Below are 21715 nucleotides of genomic sequence, written 5' to 3' on the forward strand. Positions count from 1 at the left end.
GTAACATCAGCAGAAATGATTCGAAAAGTAAAGAAGAGACTTGATCGAAATCTGCGTCGCTGTGGCCGAAAAATGGCTGCTGAGCTGAACATATCGCAATATTCCATTCGGCAAATATTGAAAAATGATCTCGGGGTAAAGCCATTGAAATTCCAAAAAGTGCAAGAACTTACACCGCAACCGAAAGAAAATAGACTCAAAAGAGCTAAAGAGTTGCTTCACTTTGCCGAAAGTTGTGGTTTTCTTCGATGAGGAAACATTCGTTGTCCAGCGGTTTGTAAACAAACAAAACGTCACCATGGCCGTCGCTTGAGTTCTGTTGGCCAACCGCAATGTGCACATTTTCAGCTGACCTCTTTGGCAAGTAAACACCTTGCGTGCCCAAGGCTTTAATAACCCTCCAGAATATTTTCGCCATAATATTCGGAATTTATTCTGATTAATGCGAGCAGAGAACGACCATCGGCTGTTATGGTGGCCCACACCATCGTCACCATGGCCGGCGCTTGAGTTCTGTTGGCCAACCGCAAGGTGCACATTTTCAGCTGACCTCTTTGGCAATGTGAACCTTGCGGTTGGCCAACAGAACTCAAACGCCGGCCATGGTGACGATGGTGTGGGCCACCATAACAGCCGATGGTCGTTCTCTGCTCGCATTAATCAGAATAAATTCCGAATATTATGGCGAAAATATTCTGGAGGGTTATTAAAGCCTTGGGCACGCAAACATTCTGGCCGCAGACCTTGGACATTTCAACAGGGCTCCTCACCACCATCAGCACGCGCCACCCAAGTATGGTTAAAAAATAAGGTTCCGCGCTTCATTTCCAGCGCACAATGGCCACCAAAATCTCCGGATACCAATCCGTTCGACCATTGTGTCTGAAGTATTTTGGAAAGGCACGGTAGGTACTAAAAATACCAAAGTGTCGACCACCTGAAGCAAGCGCGTCACCGGGAATGGGCCAAAATGCCACAGAGCAACATTCGGGCAGCATGTGACGGTTTCATTGGCCGTTCTTGAAGGCCATAATTCGTGCCAAAGGTGTCCAATTCGAACAAAACTAAACTTATTCTAAAATTTGATGCTATTTCCGACATTTTTTGCTTTCATTTAATACAATTTAAAAATAACTAAAAATTATGGCGTTTGACTTTGTTGCAGTTTTTTATCTCACCCTGTATATTTCATTTTTAGGGTCCTCCGATTTAGCGATGTCTGCCCGTCTGTCCGTCTCTGGAAATCACTCTAGCTTCCGAACGAAATGAAGTAGGTTAATAAAATTTCACTCAAATGTATATTATGTCAGCTGAACTTTTGGTATTGAAAATGGGCCATGTAGGTCCAGGTATAGCCCCCATATAATGGTACCTCCCTACTTTCGGTATTTTGGTGATTTAAGCGGCATTATTCACCGGAAATGTTTCAAATTTGGTATTTGAAGTTCGTAATGGATACTACAGCCTATGACAGAAAAATTTCTGTACAGATCTACGCCTTCGTATAGCCCCCATATAACGGTACCTCCCGATATTCGGTATTTTAATGATTTTAGTGACATTATTCACCGGAATTGTTTTAAATTTGATATTTGAAGTTCGTAAGGAATACTACAGCCTATGACAGAAAATTGTCCGTGCAGGTTCACGTCTTCGTATAACCCCCATATAATGGTACCTCCCGATATTCGGTATTTCAATGATTTTAGCGACATTATTCACCGAAAGTGTTTCAAATTTTGTATTTGAAGTTCGTGACGGATACTACAACCTATGACAGAAAATTTTCTGTGCAGGTCCACGTCTTCGTATAGCTCCCATATGACGGTACCTCCCGATATTCGGTATTTTCATGATTTTAGCGACATTATTCACCGGAATTATTTCAAATTGCGTATTTGAAGTTCGTAATGAGTGCTACAGCCTATGGCAGAAAATTGTCTGTGCAGGTCCAAGTCTTCGTATAGCGTCCATATAGTGGTACCTCCCGATATTCGGTATTTTGATGATTTTAGCTACATTATTCACCGGACTTGTTTCAAATTTAGTATTTGAAGTTCGTAACGGATGCTACAGCCTGTGACAGAAAATTTTCTGTGCAGGTCCACATATTCGTATAGCCCCCATATAACGGTACCTCCCGATATTCGGTATTTTCATGATTTTAGCGACATTATTCACCGGAATTGTTTCAAATTTGGTAGTTCGATTTCGTAATGGATACTACAGCCTATGACAGAAATTTGTCTCTGCAGTCCACATCTTCGTATAGCCCCCACATAACGGTTTTCATTTAGGTAATAGTTTTCGGAATTTTTTGGAAATTTTTCAAATTCCTTCCAAATGGTGAAGGGTATTAAAAGTTCGGCCCGGCCGAACTTAGCTGCTTTTTTTTTTTTTGGATGTCAATACTAGTCTGCCGACGATCTGTCTTTTACCCCAACTGGAGTTGAAATATCTCCAAAATGGGGAACAAAGACGATCCTCCCCATTTTAGATATTACTTTCTCATTGTTGGGATAACTCTCCCAAATTAGGGGTAGTTTATCCACAGTATGTGAAAAATATATCCCAAATGGGGGATAATTTTTTTCCTAATTTGGGGATATTTTCCCCCCAATTTGGTCATAAATAGTCATCAGTTTGGGTGTAAGTCATCGCTATCAAGGAGATATTTTATCCCCAGAACAGGGACAAAATTATCCCCAAGTTGGAGATAATTGTCCCCAGTTTGTGAATGGTTTATCCTCAGAACAGAAAATATTTTCTGAATTTAGGAGCATTTTAACCCCAGTATGGGACTAAATATCCCCAGCATAACTTACCCCAAATATGGGGTATAGTTCATAATTTCCCAATTATTATATATTTTTTTTTTCAAATTTTTATTTCAAAAAATTTACGCTACTGTGATTTCTACTTACTCCTGCCCGTTGTCGTATCGAAGTTACTGCCGCCACTGCCCGCACTGCACATGCTCGTCTGCAACACCTGAACGGGATGATTTTCGTCCATAATGTAATCCTGTTGCTGTTGCTGCTGATAACAATGACTGCTGCTGCCGTTGCCCTGTTGTTGGGCAGCCCGACATTGGGCTGCCGCCTGTGCGGCTGCTGCCATATCATACTGTATCGCCCGCTGTTGATAATCCAAAAATGCATCGTCCCTTTCACCCCTCAAGCAGGAGGCAAACCCCCGTGAGTTGGAGGATCTTCGCTGGCCATGGGGCACTGCCAAGGCGGTGGCATCTTTTTCCAGCGAACGACAATAGAGATGTGTTGTTGTGGTCCTCTGCAGAGATTGTGATTTATTGGTGAGGGCAGAAGGGGAGCCCTGATGACCCAGCAGTGCACTGCTGTGTTCAATGGGCAGCGGTGACGTCAGTGTCACCTCACTGTGTATGATGTGTAAAGGGGTGACTGCTAGGGCGGCAGTTGCCGAGGAAACAGATGCTCCACCAGCAGCGTTACGCTTTTCATCTGAGGGCGGTATTGCTACGCAGTTCATTGTGAAGGTGGAGGAGGAATTGGATTCAAAATCAAATGCGTTTTTCTTCCTTCTTCTTTTTTTTTTTTTTTTTTGGTGTTTTGTCGTTGGGTATTTTTTTTTTGGTATTTATTTTTGTTGTTGTTATTTGTTGTTGAGATTTTTCGATTTGTTTTGGTGTGTTTTTCTGTTTTTCTTTTCGGATTTTTTGGTATAAAATTAAGTTGAATAAATAATTGATTTAAATACTACAAATTCTGAATTTGTTTAGAGTAAACATTTGGTGGTGGCAGTGTTGTTTTGATTATTCGAATGTTTGCGTTTCGATTTATTGGTTGGAATTAATTTTTCAGATTTTTTTTATTTTTGGTATTGCTGCTTATGACGAAGTTTTAGCTTGATTTGTGTAGAAAAAATGCACCTGCGTTCCTTGTTGTTGTAAAACGGTTGAATTCCGACGTTCTAGACCATTTTTGTTAGGTAGAAATTTGCTGGAAAAGAATTGACATTGACAAGGTTAAAATTTGAAAGAGATCTATAATTCTGGGTGAGTTACCAAGTTGAGTTGTTGTTGTTTTGCAAAAAGTTTTTCCCAGACCGTTTCGGAAAATTTTTGTTTTCAAAATAATAAAAAACGAATCCCCCTCCAAGGTTTCCCTTTCAAATTTCAACTGTTTTCAACACCTTAATTAAGAAATTTCGTCTGCTCAGACCAGACCACTGAAAACAACACCATCGGAAATTGATATTGAAAATTTCTAAAAATATCTCTTTGTTCAATATCTGGTTTTTTCCTCTAAGGTAAACAATAGCATGAAAAATCTATTTTCTATTGTGGTTGTTTTATGTTGTGTTGATTTAGATATAGGCTGTCGAACTGACAGCTGGTTGAAATTCTTAAAAAAAAATAAACATAAAATTGCACGTCAAACAATTAAAAAAAAAAAAACTGCAATTTCGGCCGGGCCGATCTTTGAATACCCTCCACCATTTGCAACGAATTTGGCAAATTTAAAAAAAAAGAAATGAAATCCCTAAAAAATTCTCTTAAAATCTTAAAAATACCAAATACAGCCGTTATATTAGGTTATATACAACGACGTTGACCTACATAGGCTACTTTTGTCATAAGCCATTGGAATATTCAAATGCGAAACTTGAATAAAAAAAATTCGGTGAATAATGTAGCTAAAATCATCAGCATTTTTGGTATTGAAAATGGACCATGTAGGTCCACGTCTTCGTATAACCCCATATAACGGTACCTCCCGAGAGTCGGTATTTTGATGATCTTAACGATATTATTCACCGGAATTGTTTCAAATTTAGTATTTGAAGTTCGTAATGGATACTACAGCCTGTGACAGAAAAACTACAAAAGTTATATAACCTTAAAATTATGCAAAAAAAAAAACAAATAAAAAAGCTGTAAGTTCGGCTGGGCCGAACTTTGAATTCCCTCCACCATTTGGAACGAATTTGGCAAATTTCAAAAAAAAAAAAAATGAAATAAAATAAAATCCCTTAAAAATTCTGTTAAAATCTTAAAAATACCGAAAGAAGCCATTATATTAGGGTCTATAGGACGACGTGGACCTGCATAGGCAACATTTGTCATAAGCCATTAGAATATTCAAAAGCGAAACTTGAAAAAAATCAGAGAATAAAGTAGCTAAAATCTTCAAAATACCGAATATCGATAGGTACCATCATATGGGTGCTATACCAAAACGTGGACCTGCACAGACAACTTTTTGTCATAGGCTGTAGTTTCCACTACGAACTTCAAATGCTAAATTTGAAACAATTCCGGAGAAAAATTTAGCTGAAATCATGAAAATAAAGAATATCGGGCGGTGACGTTATATGAGGGCTATACGAAGGCGTGGACCTGCACAGACAAATTTCTGTCTGAGGCTGTAGTGTCCATTACGAACTTAAAATACCAAATTTGAAACAATTCCGGTGAATAATGTCGCGAAAATCATCAAAATACCGAATATCGGGAGGTAGCGTTTTATGGGAGCAATACCAAAAAGTGGACCTGCACAGACAATTTTTTGTCATAGACTTTAGTATCCATTACGAACTTCAAATACCAAATTTGAAACAATTACGGTGAATAATGTCGTTAAAATCATCAAAATACCGAATTATCGTTAGGTACCGATATATGGGGGCTATACGAAGACGTGGACCTGCACAGGCAAATTTTTGTCATAGGCTGTAGTATCCATTACGAACTTCAAATACCAAATTTGAAACAATTCCGGTGAATAATGTCGCTTGAATCACCAAAATACCGAAAAAGGGAGGTACCATTGTATGGGGGCTATACGAAGACGTGGACCTGCACAGACAATTTTCTGTCTGAGGCTGCAGTGGCCATTACGAATTTGAAACAATTCCAGTGAATAATGTCGCTATAAGTATAAAAATATCGAATATAGGGGGATACCATTATATGGGTGCTATGCCAAAACGTGGACCTGCACAGCCAATTTTTTGTCATAGGCTGTAGTATCCACAACGAACTTCAAATACCAAATTTGAAACAATTCCGGTGAATACGTCGCTTAATCATCAAAGTACCGAATATAGGGTGGTGCCGTTTTATGGGGGCGTGCACCTAAATGACCCATTTTCAATACCAAAATTCCTGCAGGCATAATACACATTTGAGTAAAATTTTATCAACCTACTTAATATTGTTCGGAAGCTAGAGTGATTTCCAAAGACGACAAAACGGACAGATGGACGGACATCGCTATATCGACATAGAATTTTATGCTGATCAAGAATATATATATACTTTGGGGGTGAGGTACCAGAAGTGGTTCGCAGATATATACCCTCTTCACAGCAGATCATGCGTTAACAAAAATGTGTGTATGTGTGAAATTTGAAGGGGGTTGGATTCTTATTTCGCTTTCTTTGAGCCTTTGGTTTTTTTTAATTTGAACCCTATGTGGGGGAGCTACCAGAAGAAATGGTCCAATCTCCACCAACTTTATAACATATCTTGTGTTGATGGAAATATTGAGATGTACCACGTATGAATGGAATCGGATGATTTATGAGCATCATGGATATTCAAAATTTTGACCATTTGTGGGGTAAGTGGACCGATATATCACATCTTCACAGCAGATTTTGTGATTGCATAAATAATAGGATGGGTGAAATATAAAGAGAACCGGGTGCTTATTTCGGGTTTTAAAATCGTTTTGGTTATTCAAGGAGGAGGAGGTACCAGAAGGATATCTACCATCTTTATAACTGATCTTGTGTTGATGGAAATATTGAGTTGGACCAAGTCTGAATGGAATCGGTTGTTAATTCCGCGTTTTATGAGCTTCATGGATATTCAAAATGTTCAGCCTCTATGGGGGAGGTACCAAAAGGAGTGGACCGATATATTCCATCTTCAGACCCGACCTTGAATCAATAAAAAAATTGTGATGTGTGTAATTTGAAGACAATCGAACTGTTACAACCCATTTTATAAGAGTTTTAATTATTCAAAATTTTGACCCTTAGTGGGGGAGGTACCAGAAGGAGTGGACTGATATATCCCATCATCAGACTAGATCTTATGTTAGTAGAAATAATGGGATGTGTGAAACATGAAGAGAACCGGATGCTTATTTCGGATTTTATAGTCGTTTTGCTTATTCGAAACGTTGATCCTTTGTGGGGAAGGTACCAGAAGGAGTAAACCAATATATTCCATCTTCACACCCGAACTTGGGTTAATAAAAATATTGTGATATGTGTAATTTGAAGACAATCGGAGTCTAACATCACATTTTATAAGAGTTATAATTATTCAAAATTTTGACCCTTTGTGGGGGAGGTACTTAATGGAGTAGACCGATATTGTCCATTTTCACACCTGACCTAGCTCTGACGCAAATATTAGGATTTGCAAAGTTGGAACAAAATCTGATTATCCTTTCTCTTTCTTTGAGGTAAATTATTTTCTTTGAAAATGTTGACATTTTGTGGGGGAGGTACCAAAAGGGGTGGAGCGATGTTGCCCATCTCCGAACTCAATCTAAGTTTAATAATAATATTACGAAGAACCAAGTTTGGACCAAATCGAATGTTATCGTGCGCACAAGCCAGCCATACAGACAGACGTACAATGATAGATCGACTCCAAATGCCCCGAAACTGATTTGGTCCAAAGATACCTAGAGTCTAAAGCCGTTATTTCGAGGAGGCACGTTTTTTATCTGTATAAAATGATATATAACCTGTGTAGCTATATGGCTGAAGATATAAAAAACTAAGATCGTTATATGAAGTAAAAAATTGTTGAAAAGGTGGAACTGGTAAAAAAATGATCTGTTTATGAATTATTTGAAACTAATGAGAAATCTCCGTATTGCTTTCAAATGCCCCATATCTCCATGATTCTTAGATCAATCAAAGCGCAAATGAGCTCTTTGATGATGCGTTCGTTTAAAAATCCATTTTTGAAGAAATTTTAATTTCATTTAGGCGGATGTTTTCTTTTGGCAAGTTTTTTTGATGATTTCAATCAATAGCGTCAATCTCACAAAAAAAGTTTGTATACTTTTGTTAAGAGAACAGCAATAGAACCATAAATGAAAAGTTTAACAGAGAAATGTGAAAAAAAAACTGTAGGCGTTTTTCTAATTTTTTTTCCCCAAAACATTTGTGTTCGTCACATTCTAAGCGTTGATGACAAGATGCTCATTTTTTTGTGAAATCGCAACAGCCATTCGAGAATTGTTGTCGCATTTTCAAAATGAGTGACAACTTTACGCCTCGAATTAGACGGAAACCAGACGGAAGGGAATTGTAGAACATGAACAACGACATGGATATGGACAAAAAGTGAACTCATTCCTCGTTATGATGGCTGTGGAGAACTGTTTTAGAAACGCAATATCATCATCAGCAGCAGCGGCAGAAATTTAATTTCTTGAAAGTAGAGAAAAAAAGGCAACAGCCAATGTATGTCTGTCAGTCAGACAGACAGCCAGTGAGTCTGTCGTTCCGTCTGTGCATTTATCCATTCATCGTTATACGTTTGTCTGTTTTCCACATCAAAAGAAACATATTAAATGGCACGTAACCTAAGAGAACTACTCTGGTACTTGCTGGCATTATCATCATCAACATCGCCTTCCTCATCATCATCACATCGAGTTCAATAGCCTACATAAAGTACCTAAACAAGTACCCGCAGCAAACGGCAACCATAGGCGGGCTACATGCCCGGTTTCGTTCTATATCTCATTTTTTCAGCACTTCTTTTGCAAAGGAACATTTTTGCCTTTTTGGCCAAATTCAAGTTCATGACATTTGTCATAAATGGAGAAAATCATAAAAACTTCACATGAAGGGAGGTACTGTTGGCTTTTTTTGGCCTTAAATTGTTGGCACTCTTACAAATATATTTCGTTTTTTTTTTTCTACGAAAATTCCCCTCCATTTATGTTTTATAACTCCAAACTTTGGAAATTATGTGAGTCAAGCGTAAAATTCATTTGAGGAAGCTGAACATTTGCTTTGGAGTGGTGTTAAAATTAAAGCATGTGTAAAATCAGCCCAGGAAACTAAAACATAATCTGCGTATAAAATGGAGCAATTATTGTCAAAGTATGAGGAAATCATGGCAGACGAAAAAGTTTTGTGGTTAATAAAATTTTTCAAAGTTAGAAGGCATAACTTTTGAATTACACAAAATATTAAAAAGATATAAAGTGATTTGGAAAGTTAGGTATCAGAACTTTATAAATATGGCACATTTATTTGATGTAACTCATCACATGCCAAAGATATCGGAAAAAATGCGCAAGCGCAAAAGAGGAAGAAAAAGTTTTGTGGTTAACAAAATATCTCAAAGTTAGAAGGCATAACTTTTGAAATATACAAAATATTCAAATCAAATAAAGTGATTCGGAAAGTTGGACATCAGATCTTTATAAATATAGCTCATTTAGTTGATGTAACTCATCACATGCCAAAGATATCGGGAAAAATACGCATGCGCACAAAAGCCCAAAAATTGAACCCATTTTGCGTAACTGGCTTCGTTGGGCCATAACTTCTCCAAAAATGCTACGATTTTTATAAAATAAAGTAATTTTGAAAGCTGGCAATATCCTCTTAAACTCTTTTAAAACATTGATCCATCTATCTTACTACATTTCCGAGTTATCGCCAAAGATTTACAAATGCAACAATTTTCAATTGTCATGAAATATTTTCCGTCCTTATTTTGGAGGACCATAACTTCTGTGGTTATCGTTATATCTCTATAAACTAACTTGATTCGGAAAGTTTAGGCTCAACCCTTTATTAGCGTTATAGCTTTATTATCGTAATTAATTTTACATTTCCGAGTTATCGCCAAAGATTTACAAATGCAACAATTTTCAATTGTCATGAAATATTTTCCATCCTAATTTTGGAGAACCATAACTTCTGTAGTTATCGATATATCTCCATAAACAAACTTGATTCGGAAAGTGTAGACTTAGCTCTTTATTAGCGTAATAAATTTATTAGCGTAAATAATTTTACATTTCCGAGTTATCGCCAAAGATTTACAAATGCAACAATTTTTAATTGTCATGAAATATTTTCCGTCCTAATTTTGGAGGGCCATAGCTTCTTAAGTTATCGATATATCTCCATAAACTAGATTCGGAGAGTGTAGGCTCAGCTCTTTATTAGCGTAATAAATTTTACCAATGTGGCTGAGCAATTATCATAGATATCGGAAAAAAATACAATGTACCCAAAATGTAGTAATATCTGTCATTTTTGCGTAACCATGTCCTTTTAAACAGTGCTGGTTTCGTTCTATATCTCATTTTTTCAGCACTTCTTTTGCAAAGGAATATTTTTGCCTCTGCCAAATTCAAGTTCATGACATTTGTCATAAATGGAGAAAATCATAAAAAAAACTCACATGAAGGGAGCTACTGCTGACTTTTTTGGCCTTAAATTGTTGGCACTGTTACAAATATGTTTCGTTTCTTTTCTACGAAATTCCCCTCCATTTATGTTTTATAACTCCAAACTTTGGAAATTATGTGAGTCAAGCGTAAAATTCATTTGAGGAAGCTGAACATTTGCTTTGGAGTGGTGTTAAAATTAAAGCAAGTGTAAAATTCGGCCAGGAAACTAAAACATAATCTGCGTATAAAATGGAGCAATTATTGTCAAAGTATGAGGAAATCATGGCAGACGAAAAAGTTTTGTGGTTAACAATTTTTTTCAAAGTTAGGAGGCATAACTCTTGAAATATACAAAATATTTAAACAAAATAAAGTGATTTGGAAAGTTCAGTATCAGATCTTTATAAATATAGCTCGTTTAGTTGATGTAACTCATCACGTGGCAAAGATATCGGGAAAAATATGCAAGCGCAAAAAAGAAAGAAAAAGTTTTGTGGCTAACAAAAGTTTTCAAAGATAGAGGGCATAACTTTTAAAATACTCAAAATATTCAAATGAAATAAAGTGATTTGGAAAGTTAAGTATCAGATCTTTATAAATATAGCTCGCTTAGTTAATATAACTCATTACATTCCAAAGATATGAGGAAAAATACGCAAGCGCAAGAAAGGAAGAAAAAGTTTTGTGGTTAACAAAATTTTTCAAAGATAGAGGGCATAACTTTTGCAATATACAAAATATTTAAATGAAATAAATTTATTTGGAAAGCCAGGTATCAAATCTTTATAAAAATAGCGTGTTTAGTTCATGTAACTCATCACATAGCAAAGATATGGGAAAAAATACGCAAGCGCAAAAAAACACCAAAATTGAGTCCGTTTTGCGTAACCAGCTTCGATTGGCCATAACTTTTCCAAAAATGCTTCTATCTTTATAAAATAAAGTTATTTTGTAAGCTGACAATATCCACTTAAACTAGTTTAAAACATTGATCCATATATCTCACTACATTTCCGAGTTATCGCTGAAGATATCCAAGTGTCACTATTTTCAATTGTCATGAAATATTTTCCCTCCTATTTTTGGAGAACCATAACTTCTGTAGTTATCGATATATCTCTATAATCCAACTTGATTCGTAAAGTATGGGCTCAGCTCCTTATCAGCGTAATAAATTTATTAGCGTAAATAATTTTACACTTCCAAGTTATCGCTAAATATTTCCAAGTGCAACCATATCAAATTTCATGACATATTTTCCGCCTTAATTTTGGAGGACCATAACTTCTGTAGTTATCGATATATCTCCATAAAACAACTTGATTCGGAAAGCTTAGGCTCAGCTCTTTACTTGCGTAATATATGTTACCAATATGGCTGAGAAAATATCATAGATATCGGAAAAAATACAAAGTACCTAAAATGTAGCAATATCTGTCATTTTTTGCGTAACCATCTTCTTTTGGCCATAAATTTGGAATAAATTCATAGACATCCATAAAATAAATGAATTTTGAAAGTTGCTACCTTCATCTTTAAAGTTATTTCGAATTCAAATGATGTAGCTCTACAAATACCAGAGATATAGCCAAAAATGTACAGGCATAACATCTTACGAAGACATACAAATATGTATATTAGTTCTACTTGCAGGCTATAACTTCTGGATCTATTGGCGGATCGAAATAAATTAACTTGATTTGTAAACCTTTATAATCTAAACAAGTTTAGTTTATATAGCTTTGAAAATATCAGAGATATCGGAGAAAAGATACAAACCCCAGAATTTTGGTATATTTGGGATTATTTGCGTAATAGTCTTTATTTGGGCATAACTTCTGAAAATATTCGTGGATCTCCATGAAATAAATAATTTTCGAAAGCTCTAACCATCTTCATTGAAGTAGCTTTTGAATAGAAAGTCGTAGCCAAAGTTCAAAGTCATATAAATTTGTATGTTACTTTTATTTGTACGCCATAATTTTTGAAGTTATCGATGGAGCCAAATGCAGAAACTTAATTTGTAGTCTACAATCTCCTCACTTTATAATTTTTACATATTTTGCTTGTATAGTTTAGAAAATATGAGAAATAGCGGAGGAACATTACAAACCCCAGAATTTTGGTATATCTGGCATAACTTTTGAAAATATTCATGGATCTCCATGAAATATATAATTTTCGAAAGCTATAACCTTCCTCATTGAAACAGTTTTTGGAAAGAAAGTCGTAGCAAGACAAATAACAGAGATATCACCAAAAGTTTACACATGTAACAATGTTCAATGTCAGTCAATTTTTTTTATTTTAATTTTCTTTGTGCCATAACTTTGGAAGTTGAAAGGGATTCTTTTCGAAAAAAAATTACAGCTGAGAGTATGATCTTTACTTTATTCAATTATAAAATTTGGTTCACATATCCCATCAAATACCAGAGATATCCTCCAAAATTCATATGTCTGATAATTTTCTATACATTATGTCTGATAATTTTCTATACATTAATGGAGTTTTCCGTAATCATTTTAGAATGGTCATAACTTCTGAGATTTTCGGGGGATCTTATCGAACTAGTTTGGTATTGAAAGTTTGGTCGTTATTCTTTTTAACAACAAAGTTTGGGACACATAACCCATAAAATTCCAGAGATATCGACCAAAGTTGGTATATCTGAGAATTTTCTATAAATTAACTTAGTTTTCTGTTATTATTGTCAAAGGACCTATCTCCTGAAATGAGCTATAATTTTCCCTCATAATAACTTGATTTGTAGAGTGTTCTTATCATTCTTGATAATTCCGGGATAATATACCTTAATATATATCGAAGATTAGGGCAAAGTTTCCCAAGTTTCATAATTTTCATTTTTGTTATAGAATTTGGATTTCAAATTACTTGAATTAAGGTCTATGAGGTTTTCTGCATTTTCTTTTGAATTTTCGTATATTTTCTGGTCTCTCCAAACCTTACAACTTTCTAAAATCCCCCCAACTAATTGTTGCAACATTCCAATTAACCAAAATCCAACAAAATAATTGCAGAAATATTTTAATTTTTCCGGTTTTTATTTTTTTCTGGGTTTGAGGCATCTCTCCCAGATTATTTTCATATTATATAATTATGTAAGAGCAACAGCAACAACGACGACGGCTACATTGGAATTTTCAATCATTCTATAATTGACCGCATATTGCATTACATTCATTCCAACAATTTGTTGTTGTGCATTTTTTGTTTGCTGTTTGATGTTGGCTTCATTCAAGCTTCGGACATTCATTCATTCATTCATTCGTTTGAGTCAAGCGTAGTTTCTGCTGCTCATTTCTTGGTGGCTTGTTTTTCTGGCCAGTCGTTTTTTGCTTGTTTCTCTTTTTTTTTGTTCCTGTGTATTCCCCTTTTTTGGGACCTGAATGTTTTTTTCCCCAACCACAAACTTCCGCCGGTTTTTGTTTCGTATTCTTTTGTTTTAAAACAACAAAAAACTTGGTAATTGTGCTTTTGGACGAAGCAGAGACACACATGGAGAGCGGAGTATGGCAAGAGAGAGAGAGGGGGGGGGGGGGGGGGGGGGAAACGTTTAGTCTTTATGAGGTTTCCTTTTTTGGTGTAATGATTTGCCGGTTTTGGTGGCGGCAATGTGTTCTTGTCTTCTTTTTGCCACAGTCTTACATCGTTGACGTGTGATTTCAGTTGTACAACATTTTCTAGCTAATGAAGATTTTGTGGAAAATGTTGAAAGACAAAGGAGAATTAATTTTGGACAGTCTTCCCAATAGGAAAATTAAAAAAAATGGAAAGAACATGGTCTCAAAATAATCTTTAAAAATTCGCTATATTTGATCGGTGAGACCTCTTTCAATAAATTACCAAAATATTCTCGATTTGCGGTCTTTTGCGGCCCTAAAAAAATATTCTCAAAAAAAAAACATCCAGGTTTTTTCTTTGAAAATTATATTTAAAAGTATCACGATTTTTGGTCTGTATAAAAATTTTAAAACTCCACGATTTTCATTGGGGACTCTATGAAACAGACGATTTTTCAAAAATCCACAATTTTTCTGACATAAAAATAAAAAATCTCGATTTATGATATCTAGAGACCCTTCTAATTGTTTAAGTCTGTGGGAAACTAGAAAAAATGATTAGTGGTCTGGAAAAATTGTTCGGTAAAAATTTAGCTAAAATCATACAAATAGCGAATATCGGCGGGTACAGTTGGATGGGTGCTATACGATATAGTAGACCTCAAAAGAGACTCCTTGTGTAGATTTTCAGATAATTCCATTGAAAATTTTTGGAACCATCATCAAAGAACCGAATATTGGGGAGAGCTGTGGAAGGAGTTTGATTTTCTTACAGTCTTCCGACTGTGGGAGCCTTGAGGAAGGTATTTTTTCTGTGGAAGAGGTATTTTATGTTATGTAGAGTTCACAAAGATCCCCATAGATAGAATTCTTTCAGAGCTCTTCCATTGATGATATATTCTCCAGAGATCCTCCATTGAACTGAGATCTGACACAGGTCAGATCTCAACAAGGAGAATATGTCATCAGACCTCAAAAATGTATTTATTCTATGGAAGTCCTCCATAGTTTGAAGACCTACACATAAACTTTCAAAGATAGGAAAAATTTATACAGACATATAACTTAATAGAGTGATAGACCGGGTCTATGGTCCTTCTATGAACAGTAGACTTTTTATTCTTCTTCCATGGATAGAAAACTTTCCAGAAGCCTTCAATGGATTGAAAACTTTTCAGACAAAGGACTTTACAGGGATCGTCGGTAGATATGAAACCTTCAACAACATTTTGCCTTCCAGAGGTGTTCTATGAAAAACTCAACTGACTACCATAGATTGAAGACCAATACCTTCCATAGGTATTCCATCAATATATGTCATTCCTGATATATGGAATGACATCCACAGGAGTTTTTCAGAAAGGGGGCCTGAAGGGGTCTTCCATGTGGCAAGGACCTGTCATGAACCATGAATATACGACTTTTCAGCGTTCTTCCCTAGTAGGAAAATTTTTCACAGTTCCTTCGATGATAAAAAAAAACTTGCCAGGGATCATTTAAAGATCCCTGACTATTCAAAGGTCTCCCATTAGCTTTATTTTTTTAAATAGAATACCCTCCAGATGTCATTTGCATATGGAAGACCTTTGAGGTGTCTTTCTTGTATAACGGACCTTCTAGAAGTTTTTTATGGATGAAGGGCCTTTCCGAATTCTAGATATAGAAATCCTAGCTTTATAGATATAAGACCTTCCAGAGATTCTTTAAGGGAACATCATTCGAATTCTAGGGATATAAATCCTACCTTTATAGATATAAGACCTTCCGGAGGTCCTTTCAGAGATCATCAATAAATAGAAGAAATGTCCGAGATCCTTTAAAAGACTCCCAAAATGGTCTTTCATGGATTGAAGACCATTCAAATGTCTCTTACGCAAAAGCATATTCTATAGAGAGGAGATGCTCCAAAAGTCTTCCACACATATAGAAGAACGTCAAAGGGCCTAACAGAGGTCTTCATGAATAAACGATCTACCAGAGATCTTCTATCTCCATATCTTCTTCAAGTAGGTGTTAAATAGTTAGGAAGCTCTTTATAAGTTTCCTATATTCAGATGACCCTCAGGAGTTCTTCTCCAAAGAAAGCCTTCAAGAAGCCCTCCTGAGAAAATATTTTCCAGTGGTCATTTATAGGCGGATGACCCAAAAATTTCTTCAGTCAATGGATCCGCCAGAATTTCTTTTTTTAGAGGCAACAAGTTTCTAGGGGTCTTTAATCGGTTGGCGGCTTCCCAGACTTTATGTGGACCTTCCAGAGTTCTGAATTCAGTAAACCTTCTAAAGATCGTTTATAGAAGGAGGATACGCCAGAGCTCGTTTTAGTAGGTAGGTCAATTAAAATTCGTAGTTTTGTGGGGAATAGGATATCTCGATGAAATTTCAGAGATCTTCTACAGACAAGGACCTTTCACATGTTTTCTGAATACAAAAACACGTTCTAAAGTTTTTTTACGGAGGAAGAGCTGCGGGAAGCCTTCTACAACAGGATGGCTATCCAAAAGCCTTAAATATATAGGGGTTGATCCCACATTAGAGGAAGCTATCTTCGCGCTTGACCTGATTGAAAATTCTTTTTTAAAAAATTGAAGATTTTGGACTTTGAGGACACTAGACTATTAAAAAATAACACCTTGTTTTTTAAATAAAAATCCCGAATTTTGGATGGATGGGTGGATTTTTGGCAGAATTTAAAAAAATCCCAATTTTTTGTCTGTGTGACGACCTAAAACATCGATTAATTTGTTGAGCGATATTTATTTAAAAATCCACGATTTATAGTACAGTTTAAAAATTTCTTCTAAGAGTTACCGATGTCCTTGAAAATCGTCGAAGAATATTTCTAAGGTCTCCACGGCCAATTTTTAATACAAATATTTCATGTATTTTTTTTTTTTTTTGATAAAGTCTTTTTAGGGTCGCCAAAGATCAACAACCGCCCTCTTTAAAAAAATTCTACACAGTAAAATTTTTCTTTAAAAACGGCGGTTTTTGATCTCTAGCGAAAAAAAAACTTTAAAAAATCCATCTTTATTAAAATCCACGATTTGAAGATGTGGTGACCCTAGAAATATTCCTTTGAAAATCAAAATCTATGGGAACCCTAGAAAAATTCCTAAAAGTACACGTATCCTTTTCAATTAATACAAATATGGCCTATGAAATTTTCATGTCAATAAAATCTTCTCTCTCCGTGAGAAAGAGCCGTGGATACCTTATAAATATTTTTTTAAAAATCAAAATCTATGGGAACCCTCGTATTCTTTTCAATTAATAAAAATCTCCATATGCCTCTCTGAATTTAGCATGTCAATAAAATGTTCTCTCTCAACGAGTCCATGCTTCACTCAAATTACCTTTGAGGCAACTCTTAACGCCACACTTTGTTGCATTGAATTGGCAATTGTTGTTCTTGTTGCAATTTGCCAACAACACATCCGCCTTCTTGTCCACTTAATCTACATTTGCATTTGCCCAGATTACAACCTGAAGCGTTTTCAAGCCCATATATATTTTTTATACTGCCTGCTTTGACACTTCTTCTCTGGTCATACTCTGCTTCGTCTTGTAGAGCTTCTTCAACAGCTCTGCTACTTGACTTACATTTGGCCACTTCTAAGCTGGCTAGAATTTCTTAAGGTATGTTATATTACTTGGCTTATTTACATGTCCGCTTTGCCACACATACACACACACACACATGAATCGTGTACCGTTTGAAGGTAGAACGCCAAGCGTTTGGTTAAAAAAAAAGTGCGTTGCTGCCAACTTTTTTGATGGAACTTGTTGGCCAATCAAGCGAGCGAGCGAACGAACGAGTGAGCAAGCGAAAAAATTCCAGCTCATAACCGTATGTGCCCAGGCCTCATGTAGCTACAATAAGAACCGTCATACCTATCCATATAATAATTTACATACACTGCATGAATACACACATATGTTTGTTTTGTTTGTTCGCTTCATGCGTCATGCAAAACACTGTAACAATTATTGCTGCTGCTGGCCACTCAACTTGCCCCGCTGATGCTTCAATGGGTTTTTCACTGTTCCCAGCGTTTCACACGCCATTCGTCATTGCGTAGCTCTCCCCCCCAGAACAATACTTGAATTTGAATAATGATGGAGCCGAGCCCCTTTCCCCAACCCGATTCGTTCTTCACTGTATTCTCCTGTTTAATTAAGGCTTTATTTGTGCAAAACTTCCTAAAAAGTTCATTAGCTTCTGGATACGCGTTATGACATTTGTATTTTACATTTATTCGGGGAGGCCATATTTCAATTGAATTTTTTTTCTCTAAAGAGAAAAACAAGAGAATTTCTATAGGAATTTGTCTAGAGTCCTACCGACCGAAGTTCGTAATGGATACTGTGCAGGTCCACGTCTTCGTAGAGCCCCCATATAAGGGTATCTCCTGATTTTCGATACTTTGATAATTTTAGCGACATTATTCACCGGAAATCTTTCAAATTTGGTATTTGAAGTTCGTAATGGATGCTACATCCTATAACAAAAAATTGTCCGCACAGGTCCACGTCTTCGCATAGCCCCCTATTACGGCACCTCCCGATATTCGATATTTTAATAAATTAGCGACATCATTCACCGAATTTTTTTTCAAGTTTCGCATTTAAATTTTGTAATGGCGTATGACAAAAGATTCCTATGCAGGTCCACGTCATCGTATATACCCTCATAAAATGGCTACATTCGGTATTTTTAAAATTTTAACAGAATTTTTAAAGGATTTAATTTTTTTTTTTTTTTTTTTGAAAATTGTAAATTTCGTTCCGAATGGTGGAGGGTATTTAAAGTTCGGCCCGGCCGAACTAACGACTTTTTTTCCTTGTTTTCTTTACCAACCAAAAAGGATATGTTGTTTTTTCAAGAGTATCCAAGGTTATAAATCGTGTATTAAAAATTCTTCTAAAGTATCTGCAGACGCGATGGGTGTTTAAATATATTGTCTGATATTCTAAAGACCAAATATTATATATTTAGACCCTACACCCACTATGTGGTGGGTATTGTGCCTTTGTGCATTTGGTTGTAAATGGAGAAGGAAGCGAGATAGACCCATATTTACTTTTGAGGATCTTCATAGAATCACTTTCTGAGTCGATTTATGCATGTCAGTCCGTCTGTCCATCTATTTTGTGAACAAAATGCAGGTTACATTTATTATCCGATTGAGATAAAATTTTCCAGGACGAACCCAATTGAAACAGAAGAGAATCGCTTCAAATGTAGATATAGCTCCGATATATATCTTCAACCGATTTCGGATTAATTGGGCATCAAATGGCCAATATCAGTGTAAATGACCTGAATTTTGGCACTTCCTACCGAGCTCAGTCAAGAAGCAAGTACATTAAAGTTGGTGAAAATCGCTTCAGATATAGCTGTAGCTTCAATATACAGAGTGAGATAAAAAAAACTGCAACCAACTTCAGACTGCTGTCATTTCTAAGCCACTCGTCCGACAGCTGTTAGAATTATTCCAGTGACAGTTCATTATATTGTTTCCAAGCGTACAAAAGCACTTTTGGTGAGAATTTTCCCGGAAATAAGTAGTTGTAAAGGAATTCAAGCGTGATTTCTTGATATTTGGCTGGAAAGCCATACGATTGCCACGTTAGAGCACTTCAGAATTTAAATGTGAACGTTACCGTGATACTGGTAGCGTAGCCTGATGTCAAGGAAGTTGATGGAAGAAAACGGCCACATCAGTAGAACTGTTTCGAAAAGTAAAAAAATCGACTTGATCGAAACTCGCATCGCAGTGGCCGAAAAATGGCTCGTGAACTGAACATATCGCAATATTCCATTCGGCAAATATTGAAACATGAGCTCGGGGTAAAGCCATTGAAATTCCAAAAAGTACAAGAACTTAACAGAAAACAGAAAGAAAATAGACTCAAAAGAGCTAAATAGGTGCTTCGCTTTGTTGAAAGTGGTGAACTGCCGAATTTGGTTTTCTCCGATGCCGATGAGAAAACATTCTTTGTCCAGCAGTTGGTAAACAAACAAAATGATCGTGCCGAAGAGATCAGTTGGCCACCAGAACTCAAGCGCCGGCCATGGTGATGGTGTGGGCCCCGCCATAACAGCCGATGGTCGCTCTCCGCTCGTATTAATCGGCCGTGGCATTAGAATAAATGCCGAATGTTATCGCGAAAATATTCTGGAGGGTGTATTAAAGCCTTGGGCACACAAACATTTTTTGGCCGCAAAACTTGGACATTCCAACAGGACTCAGCACCATCGCACTCAGCACGAGCCACCCAGGAATGGTTACAAAATGAGGCTCCTCGCTTCATTTCCAGCGCATAATGTCCACCAAAATCTCCGTATACCAATCCGTTGGACTATTGTCTGGTCTGGAGTATTTTGGGAAGCAAGGTTGGCACTAAAAAATACCAAAATGTCGATCACCTCAAGCAAGCGCTTCGCCGGTAAGGGGTCAAAATACCGCAGAGCAACAGCGTGTGACGGTTTTATTGGCCGTTTGAAGGCCATAATTCGTGCCAAAGATGACCAATTCGAACAAATCTGGACTTATTCTAAAATTTGATGCTATTTCCGACATTTTTTGCTTTCATTCTATAAAATTGCGTAGCTATAGCTCCCACATATGGGTTTCATTCGATTTGGGATTTTAAGTCCCTCACATGCGCAATATGCACTTCACAAGAATGATATTTGATACCGGACATCAGATACAGCTGGAACATACCTCTGCCAAATTTTATCGAGATTGAATCCGATATCAGGTTGATTGTGGACCAAATGGCCAATATCAGTCCAAATTACCTGAATTTTGGCATATCCAACGTAATTCAGCCCAGAAGCAAGGACATCACATTCATAGTATATGCTCCATAGAAATGATATTTGGTACCCGATAGCTTATGAAGATCAAAACGCCTCTATAAAATTTTATAGAGATCGAATCCCATATATATCTTCAACCAAATTCGTTTTAATTGTGTCCCAAATGGCTAATATCAGGCCAAATGACCTGAATTTTGGCACATCCGACCGAATTCTGTCTAGAACTACAAGCACCACAAATTTGATGAAAATCGGTTCAGATATAGCTATAGCTCCCATATATAGGTTTCATCCGATTTGGGGTTTTCGGTCCCTCAAATTCGTAATATGCACTCCACAAAAATGATATTTGGTACAGGATATCAGATACAGACCAGCAATACGTCTGTCAATTTTTATCGCGATCGAATCAAATTTGGATATAGCTCTCATATATATCTATATCGGATTTCAGGTTTGTTGTACACCAAATGGCCAATAACAGGCCAAATGACCTGAATGTTGACACATCCGACGGAATTCAGCCCAAAAGCAGGTACGTCAAATTTGGTGAAAATCGGTTCCGATATACCTATAGCTCACATTCGTAATATGCACCCCACAACAATGATATTTAATATCATATATCAGATACAGCTCCAAAAACCTCTGCCAAAATGTATCGAGATCGGTTCAGATATTTATATACCTTCGACATACATCTTCATACGATTTTACGGTTATTGTCCACCATATATGTAATATCAGCCCAAATTGGATAAATATTTTCATATTCCATCGAATTTTTCCATTTGGCGGAACTCGGTCGGCTTCAATAAATAATTTTTTTATATAATTCTTATCGAAGTCATATCAGGCACTATGCAATTTTTTTA

The 21715-nt window shown here is 36.4% G+C and overlaps 2 protein-coding genes across 2 annotated transcripts in view; both read right to left on the reverse strand.

The window, feature by feature from the left end:
* Window positions 1–21715, reverse strand: part of LOC101887870 (ras GTPase-activating protein raskol) — a 414153-nt gene that overhangs the window by 209464 nt on the left and 182974 nt on the right. The gene's annotated exons all lie outside the window — the stretch shown is intronic.
* Window positions 1–21715, reverse strand: part of LOC101899810 (uncharacterized) — a 125627-nt gene that overhangs the window by 69361 nt on the left and 34551 nt on the right. Inside the window, exon 2 of the mRNA XM_059118646.1 lies at window positions 2925–3977. Coding sequence (XP_058974629.1) covers window positions 2925–3507 — 583 coding nt within the window. The 5' untranslated portion in view covers window positions 3508–3977. The remainder of the gene's footprint in view (window positions 1–2924; window positions 3978–21715) is intronic.

Source organism: Musca domestica, unplaced genomic scaffold (assembly GCF_030504385.1).
Source record: "Musca domestica strain aabys unplaced genomic scaffold, Musca_domestica.polishedcontigs.V.1.1 13, whole genome shotgun sequence".
Lineage (NCBI taxonomy): Eukaryota > Metazoa > Arthropoda > Insecta > Diptera > Muscidae > Musca > Musca domestica.